Below are 9,508 nucleotides of genomic sequence, written 5' to 3'. Positions count from 1 at the left end.
GTTCAACATAGTGGACTAATTTCTGCCAATAGATCCTCCTAATTGTTACACACTGGACCTCTAAGTTGACTTTATATTTAAAAGCTCATCCTTCCATACATATATTTGACTGCACAGAAGGAAATTCTAACAATCAAGGTGGAAAAACTGACTTATTGGAGCACAAAATTATTCACAAAATCTTACAATTTAGGTTAAATCAATAAAACTTTTATCTTGCTAAATGTACTGTAGATAACCATCCATTCTTCCTTACAGCAGTCGATGTATGTTCCATTGAACTTGTAGGCCGTAAGTGTTTTGCTGGTGACATGATCAGTTTTGACCATTCCATTGACGATGCCGAAGGATGCTTCGGGCTCGTTGGGGCCATGAGTTAGATCCGTGCAGCAGCTGCCCTGCAGGCTGGCAGGCCAGCACAGAGTAAAGTGCTTTCCTCTGATCTGTACAACAAAACAAAACCAAAACAACCTCCATTAAACTCATCAAGGAGGAATGCAATTAAGCTACTGTAACACATACGCTGATATATATACGGTACACATTACACACTGTTTGTTCTTGCAAGTTGTGCCTTTCACTTGGTACTATTATGAGTCTTACACATACATGCATTGTAGTATAAAACAGTACTATTTCATTTTCAGAGCTGATACTGCAGTTGTTTTCACACCTTGTACTTTATAGACTGATGAGTCAATCCTCTCACATTGAGCCAGCTTTGAAATAGCAAAAAAAAAAAAAAAGCCGTACCCTCTCCAGTACTTTCATGTTATTGAGCTAGATAATAGGTAAAAAATGACTTAAGATGTGAGGGGTGAGGACCCACTGCATGGAAACGTACTTCTCAACAAATCCCCATCTTGCCTCCTTTTTCTGATTTACCTGCAGCGTTAACTGGTCCAGCAGTGGCTCCCAGTACAGACAGAAGAAACTTTCCTTGGCTGAATCAAATCCAAACTTCTCGAGGGGAATTACATCAGACCACTTGCACTGGGCCGTGATCTTCCCATTGATGGACAGAGTGGTTTTATTGGCTGATATTGAGACGCCATCACAGCCTGGGGAGACGTTGCCACTGAGGCTCAGGGAGCCACTGCCATGGCGCCAAGTGCCACAAAACTTCATGTCAAGGTCATTTTCACTTGAACCTGAAGGAGACAAAAGTAGGCACAAAGTGTTACAAAATGATGTCAAATACATTAAAAAATGTCGTATAAAAGCGATTTCATCTAGTTCTGACAGTATAATCGGCTTGTTTCATTCATATGAGCTCAAATAATGGTCAGTAGGATTTTGGACTTCAAAGCCTTCTGAAACCTTTCAAAAGACGTATGTATGATAATACGAAAACATGGGATTGTAGATGAAGAATTTGATCATGTCTCAATATAATTTACCGGTATGCACAATTCATATCAACGAAGGACCCCTGAAAAAATAATCTTAGCTTTTGTGGACATCCTTTAACAGATTCAAAAATTCTTTTAAAGTTGATTCAACGTTTTTGGACATACTGAAGATCCAGTGGTCACAATGTTTCACAGGCGTTAAAGTGCACAATTCTATTTGGCCTCACAATGATTCGTAAAATATTTTCCTTGTTTTAAGAGCCACTTTAGGAGCCTAATGGCCACAATGCTACACTTATACACAGATATATTAAATGTAACACACTACTGTATGGCAATGGGATTAATTGTACTTATTTAATGTACTTATATGTACAGAGAAGTTACATACATTTAAAGTCACAAATACGCAGCAAATGCTTCAAAATCCTCTCTCCCACAGAGGAAACGTGATGTATGTTTAAAGTTTCTATCAAATGTTGTTTTTGAATGTCTCCTGAATATCTGGAGTTGTGAGAAAGAATATGAGGCTACTTTAAGCTAAAGATGTTTTTCCAGTGTGGTTATCTTACCTGTAGAGAGGAGGACGAGCAGGATGACCGCAACCCTCAGATTATCTGTCAGTCGGGGCTCCATCGGTAACAACTGCCATAGGGAAACAAAGGAAATGCAGTTTTAAAAGAGGTACAAATCTATAGTTTCTTTCTGCATAGGCAGGGAGAACAGGCAGTCAGCAAATCCCAAAAAAACACACCACTGAAACCCTCGTCTGATAAAGTGGAGGATTCATTGTAAAAGCAGCAACACACATCCTATATAAAACAAAAAGCTCCTATCTAGAGGTGGCACAGGTTTGACATAATACATTTTTTTAATGATACTATTCCAACCCAGACGCCTGCTTTGTTATCTATTCCCTCTTATCAATGCATACAAATGAGTTCAGGCTAAAAATACACACAGGGTTCTTTCTGTGCTGTTATCAATGAAAACACTCTTTCCCTTTAACTGGCGCACACACACACACACACACACACCAAAAATCCAGTCTTTCCATCACCCTATAACAAGTTAATCTTTCCTTATCCAAGAAAAAAGTAACACACTGTGGCTGACATTAACTGTTTCAATATTTATTTACTGCAGACATTACAGTATTTAGAGCGGAAGAGAATCCAAAAAGTTTCACAATCTCCAAAAACCCACTGACTTACTATGATAATCATCTGAGTGTCCATTAGGCACACATGTACACACACAGTTCTCTTTCTGTTTCTACAGAAGATGCCAACTCATCCCAGACAGTTTTCATCACAGCGGCTTTCAGGTTTTACATCATTCTTGCGTAGTACCCTTCTCGCCGGCTTTGTCGTGGCACTGACACATTCGCACACGCTCACACCTTGCACTTTAAAATACAACAAATACACGCGGCTTCTGTGACTGTGTGAAGTCACTGAACAGTATGTGTGACAGACGGGGAGAACTCGCGTGGAGATGCAGACTCAGATTTTGGAGGGGAAACGGAGCAGTCGTGGTTGTCCATCACAAGACAAACAGGAACTGGTTGAACCACAGACAAAGCAGAAAAGCAGCAACACACAGAAAAAAGAGGAAAATGTCAAAATGCATAGTCTGGGTGGTGAACTGTCTGTTTAGAACTATGCACACTGAAACACACACCTGATACTCGTGAAGGACCTACGCCTTCGACAACCACACAGCAACGCACAGATAAACAAACACACAAATAGGGAAGGATGTTTAAGCAATACAGATCAACAGTCTGCTAAAAACACAACATACAGAAGTAGTTTGCATATAATAAAGTTTCATATTTCACGAATAGCTGAAACAACTGCTCTAACTCTTCAAAAACCAGCAATATTGTCTCAGCTGTGAAGAGTGCTATCGTCAGGGCAAGAAAGACAAGAACAATCTCACCAAAATATCTTCACTAAATTCAGTTTGTGATTGAAAATACAAGAGGGGGCAACTGGAATGGTATTCCAACAGCATTTACACCAGTTCTCTTACAGTACATTACTTGTGATGTATATCCCTTTTTGACATTTGTAACTCGATTTTTCACATGATGTGAAACATTATCATTGAAACCAAGGAGACATGATTAGAGGACTGCAACAGACTGAGCTAACAGTGGAACTGAGTTCATCTCCGTCTCTAGAGTCTGTGCCCTCTGCTTGCCATTTACTAATGAGCCAGTTTTTGGATTTATATTTCAGTCTTCATAGTCTATGTTTAAAATGTGTTGCTCTGTACTCATAAATCATTGATGCCTCTATCTTCACATTATGAATTGATGTAATGTTGACATTTTAAACCTGCACACCAGTTTGCATTGGTCTGATTGTTTTAGCTCTGAGGTTGCCTTTTAGATCAGATCAGTCCTGGTTCAGGATTGCTTTGATTTGTTAGGCCCATTCAGGCCATGCTTTCACAGCAGTCTCATAGTCAGTCTCTCTCATGTTGGATGGTTCAGTTCACCCAAATGGATGACTAATAATCTAACTTCCTCATTATAAACTACACACCTACAGGTTCCAATGTACACTCCAGAGACCTGGAAATGTAGGATTAATGTATTATGCAACCATTTGAATAGTGACAAGCAACTTTGAACTGAAGTACTTTTATCCTCTTACTGTTCTCAGAAAGGCAGATAGGGGGCGTAATGATAGGCTTTGATTGACAAAGAGCACTCCGATATGACATGGTATGAGTGTGTATTCTTACATGAAGAACAAAAGTAATATTATCTCTCTGTTAATACACTACTACATCAAATAAAATACTATAGATATTAACATATAACACAACATAACATAATGTTAATTCCTTAAGAAGTGATATAGAAAGTGCAGGAAGATTGTGTGAAACTGCAACCTGTGTATATTTCACACAGCATGACTTCTTTGTGGTTTTGCACTTCCTTTTTTGATGATACAAGAGCGACAATAAAAGTTTTGGGGAAAAGGTGCTAAGGTGTGACTTAACAGTGGTTTTATAAATTAGGAACCAACATGTTATACACCCTCTTACAGAGAGGGGTGAAGAAGTGCAGTGGGTTTGCAAGCTAAATGACTGTACAGTGGTGGCCTACTATGCTAGGAAAACCATAAAGTACATAGCTGCCTTGTAGTCTGACCCACTACATACGCCAGAACAAAATGGAGACAACCGCTCAAATGACACTTTTGATTAAAAACCATAGAGAAATCATAGATATGCATAAGGCTGTTTGCTGACTTTTGAAAATGGCAGAAAATGCAATTTCCTGAATAAAAGCCACTAGTAGCCACATAACCTACATAGTGATTTCATTTAAGTTTAGATATGTTGAATTTTGTCTCAGATGTCTCAACCTTAAAGTCCTCCCACAGAAAATCTAATGACAAAGACAATAAATACAAAATATTGCATAATGTATTTAGAAATAATGTTAATCAAGCTTTGGTGATAGCGACACATATTGAAAACTATGTCCAAATCTATTTAGACCAAACCAGCAGTACACAGTCACCTTTTAGGGGCAAATGATGACAAACCACTTAACAGCAAGCTTCTAGAACAGTCATTGAGCATCACACTGGTGGTGAATCCACACACAGCATTAATGTGTGAATCACGTCGGCCTCGACCAGACCCCACCGGGCTCTCTGACCATAGACGGCGTATTGATGAAGAAGACGCCTAGTTGCACTGGGGGAAACAGTGAACTAGTGTCAGCCCAGCCACAGACGGCTAGCTACAAGTGTAAACACTACTCACATCTATAGTGTCACACAGAAGCGCTTATTCTGGGTACATGTGGGCTATGTGTGCGTCATAACAGAACAATTATTAACTCTTTCTCAGCACAAACCACTACATTTTCCCTCTCGTACGCGTTTCAACTTGAATTGGCATGACCTGTAAACTAACTCCTCTCCATCATCTCCTCTCTTCTCCTCTCTCCCTCTCCCTCTGCTCTCTAAGCCCCACACCCTGCCTTTTGTCCCTGCGCGGCGCCCCAGGCATCAATGTAGGCAAAAGAATTTCCCCTTTCTTTCACTTCCTAGCACTTGTGTGTAGTGGTGTGTGTGTGGGTGTGTGTGTGAGAGAGAGCAAGGCACTGACCAAAGACTGGTACAAATGGATGTGCGCGCGCGTGTGTGCGTGTGTGCAGACTGGAACACTGCTCACATACCATAGTGTAATTTTTCAGTACCAAGCCCACAGTCATCCTGAAACCTGTCCCTCCCACACATAATATGGAGGAGCCCTGAAGTGCATTAATGTGTGAAAGCAACCCACGCATGTGTGAACGACGCAGCCTACTGTAACCCGTCTGACCCGCATCTCTGTCGCTGTGTGTTTTCCACTAAACTTTCCCGTGTGTCTTCCCATCTCCGCATCATATAGACGTCTGACTCAGCCGAGCTCATCTGTATTAATCACCCTCACAAGTCTTGTCTGACCTCACGCACACTGCAGTGGCAACCCAAAGAGATGTGTGTCACAGACAGCAGATAAGGGCTAAGCACTCTCAGCAGTGTCGGAGCCATTTCAACATTTTTATCTTCACCTTTAGTGTCTCTAACAGCAGTGTCTGTGGATAAGTCTCATAACTGAGGTCTACTGACTTTGTGGATTGACCCACCACAATGCTACTATTTTTGATTTTTGATTGAAATGTCTTAACTATTGGATGGACGGACTGCCAGGACATTTGGTTTCCACCTGAGAAACTCTAAGTCTTTTGAACAACGGGACTTGTATGGTGTTATAAACTAATAATATTTTATATATTTCATTAATAGCGTAAACGTGTCAACTATTGGCTTAGTTTTTAGTCGAGAGCAGCCCCGGGTTTTTAAGCTGCACCGATCTTAATTTCAAATGCTGCGCTATACAACAGGACCTGTTTTCAGTACAGTGAAGCCCCCACTTCCTGCCCGTCACAAAGATTTTAAAGCAGCACATTTTAGATTCAGCTGACAACAAAGTCTGACAGAAAGAAACATTTACATCATCTTACCCCCACATTTACAGTACACACTGTGTGTACTTGTGGTTTGTACTGCAGGAGTTTCAGTTTGCATGTACCCAACTCCTCTTCAGGCAGCAGAGTGGAGGAGCGAAGAATGCGCATGGAAGAGTAATTCAAGGAACAAAAGCTGCTCTTTGTTGTCAGGCCTTAGAGCCGGAGTGACAGCGGGCTTGAATGAGGGTCAAAGATCGCTGGCTGGTTTGGAGGCTGTTGAAGCCTTAAAATACGTACACACGCATACACAAACAGCTCTCGCTCTCTGCACAACACCCACAATGACAGGCCAGGTATGGAGGTTAAAGGCCACTTTGAAAAATGAGATTTTAGAATTATGAAATAAGTCCATTTAGTGTGAAAGGTTCATAATGTCTGTATTTTTTTGAGTTTGAGTTATCGACTGCATTTTGAGAGCGAGGACAAATTCAAATTCATGGTGTTGGGTACAGTAAAACACAACCGAGTTACGCCGAGGAAACAGGTCAGGAAAAAGAGTGCTTTGTAAAGTGAAACACTGACCTCATTCTTACTCATTTAAGGCCCAACTGTGAGAAGACTGCACTCTCCTCCTTTGCACTCCTGCCAACATGACTACAAGATAAGATTTGTGGTTGTTTTCTCTGGTCAAAATGCAAGAAGCAACTGGCACCCAATGGCTGCTGTTTGACATGTCGATGTACGGCATGTACCATTAGCAGTTCAGGACTTGTGCGCGAAGACGACAGTCATATACTGAGCAGCTGCTGAAGACTGCTGAAAGTGAGACTCATAACATCTCATTGAAAGTATTCATAATAACATTTTTCTTCTCACCAGATGCAGCAAACACTAAAACAAACTTCCACAGAGCAGTGACAAAGCAGGAATGAGCAGCAGAGTCCTCGGCACTCAAACTTTTCATGTTTCAAGTGGATGACTAGAGGTGGCTGATGTGGAATGTTCCCTAGGCTACAGTTGCGTTAGGACCTTGCATTCTTCGCGATAGCACCATAGTGATACAGTGTGCACGAGTGTGTACGTGTTCCTTTTTCTGTAGCTTGGCGTCCTCGGTGAGGAAATTGGAGGAGCAGGTGGAATGCTTGAATATTTCCTCCGGGGCTATGTATAAATCAATAAAACACAGACACACACACAGACACACACGCACGGACAAAGCCAGCATAATAAGGCCCAAATCACCCCCAGTGCGCCCTTAGGTGTGTGTGTCACATGCTTCATTCTGCCATCAGGGGGTTTCTTTTCCTCATTATAGAAATGAAGTCGTCTCTGCCATGAGTCACACATCTATTGCAATATTTGCATTTCCATGGATGTGTCAAAAAAAAAAGGCCGGTCTGTCATTTGTACATTTTCAGTTTCAAACGTCAAATGCTTATCTGATCTGCATGCGGTGGATTACAAATGATTAAACAAAATAATGAGCCATGCCAAAGCCTTTTCACACTTGGTGCTTTTTTTTTAACGAATGAAGTCTTTTGATTGTGCACAAGGTAAAGCCAGGAAACCGCACACTACAGCTGTGACAAGAGCATAGAGCTCCTACTCCCTGTCTCTGATCTCTGCCTTTTCACACCAGCGTGAATCAAAACACTGTCTCTTGGTACAGGTCGGCTGCTGAGCAGAGGAAAGAATACACAAGCCCTGTTAGTGTTAGTGTACACAATGGCAAGGATGCCTTCATGACTCCACCGAATACACACACAAAGAGAATTGCAATTGTTGAAATAAAGAAGAAATAAATGAATGAGTAAAACATTAACTACAGGGGTTTAGCCAGTTGAACATGAACAACAGATGAATACAACAGAGGAATACAGGCTATTTTACCATTCATTATAGTTTATAGTATAATTTAAATCATATCCATAGGCAGCATATGATTCACCTCAATATATATTATATAGTATTTTTATTTTTTTCAAAAGAAAAACTTGAATAAAATTCTAATTTAACAGTGATGCCATAAGAACATTCTAAAGGGAGGTGCTAATGAATACAATGTTTTTACAGTCTAGCATTATAATATTGTAGCCTAGCTCGTTTTTTATAACTGTTAGTATTCTTCCACAGGCTTACCTTGGTTAGTTATCCTGTCAGCAGGATGTCTCTGCTCTCCTCCTGTAGACTACAGGACTTTTTGATGCTCAAAGTCTCACAAAGTCTCAAACTTTCACCCACAGAACCGGACCCAGCAAGAAATTCAAAAAAGTGACAAAGTGGGATGGACGCATACACCGACTCAAGCTGACCGGAGGGAGAGGGAAAAAAACACTTAATTCGTGTCCACTTGCTGCTTTTCAGGTGTGTTCTGACGTCTTCAACACCCTGCAGACTGCTGAAGATATTTTAAAAATAGAAAGTCCGAAGAACCAGACGCCGGGCTGAAGCGTTGACTGAATCCGTCACAGAGAGCCTGTACCCGGGGACAGACTGTCAGCGAGAGCCAAGTGTGAGCGAGACAGAGAGCGGTGGCAGATCAATAAAGGAGGGCAGCTTCCGGTAGAGACTTTCATAATAAATCAACGGTGTATTTATAGACGATGTAGAACTTTGCCCACCTTGCTCAAAGGACCCTGGTTTTCCCCTATAATTATCTCAGTCCAAGCCCCCTTGGTTTGCTGAGTCTGTAGGCGTATTTGTACATATGATAAGTATGTTGTAGTTAACCATTGCTATAACATTATTGTTTTTTTACGAGAAACAAATACATCAGATGTTCATTTCTTGCGCATTTACTGCACCTGAATGCACGTTCCTTTGCTTTTATTTAGCCATGGTATTTGCTCTTTTGTTTAGAAGGAAAGGTAATTTTCCGGTTATTGTGCTACCTGTTTCTCACTTTAGGCAGCAGAGGTGTAGACTGAGTGAAAGTGTAATCAGTTGGCTTTCCAAAGCCACTCTTAATCCAAGTAGTAGATAAACCTCAGCATCACATGGGCTCCACTGTTTGTTTAATGAAGAATTGACCTACAGCTCTTCGTTATATTATGTTTTGCTGTTATATCTCCTAATCCCCTTAAAATGAATTATTTGATTAATATTATTCATTGTGGTAGGACTTCTTCCACTTAGAGCTGTAATTGCAATTGTTAAGAACCTATACAAC

General features: G+C 40.8%; 1 protein-coding gene across 2 annotated transcripts in view; it reads right to left on the bottom strand.

Annotated features, from left to right (window-relative positions):
• The window catches only part of adgrg1 (adhesion G protein-coupled receptor G1), a 15,423-nt gene extending 6,579 nt beyond the window's left edge, over positions 1 to 8,844 (bottom strand). For both annotated transcript variants that reach the window (XM_035681862.1, XM_035681870.1), the window contains exons 1-4: positions 8,479 to 8,844; positions 1,925 to 1,997; positions 886 to 1,151; positions 257 to 443 (exon numbers count right to left, since the gene is read on the bottom strand). In XM_035681862.1, the coding sequence (XP_035537755.1) occupies positions 257 to 443; positions 886 to 1,151; positions 1,925 to 1,988 (517 nt within the window). In that variant the 5' untranslated portion in view covers positions 1,989 to 1,997; positions 8,479 to 8,844. The remainder of the gene's footprint in view (positions 1 to 256; positions 444 to 885; positions 1,152 to 1,924; positions 1,998 to 8,478) is intronic.
• Between the last annotated feature and the right edge of the window lie 664 nt (positions 8,845 to 9,508).

The sequence above is a fragment of the Morone saxatilis genome, unplaced genomic scaffold (assembly GCF_004916995.1).
Source record: "Morone saxatilis isolate NCDOM2014 unplaced genomic scaffold, NCSU_SB_2.0 Contig11, whole genome shotgun sequence".
In the NCBI taxonomy this organism is placed as follows: domain Eukaryota; kingdom Metazoa; phylum Chordata; class Actinopteri; family Moronidae; genus Morone; species Morone saxatilis.
This window is presented reverse-complemented; position numbering and strand designations above follow the sequence as displayed.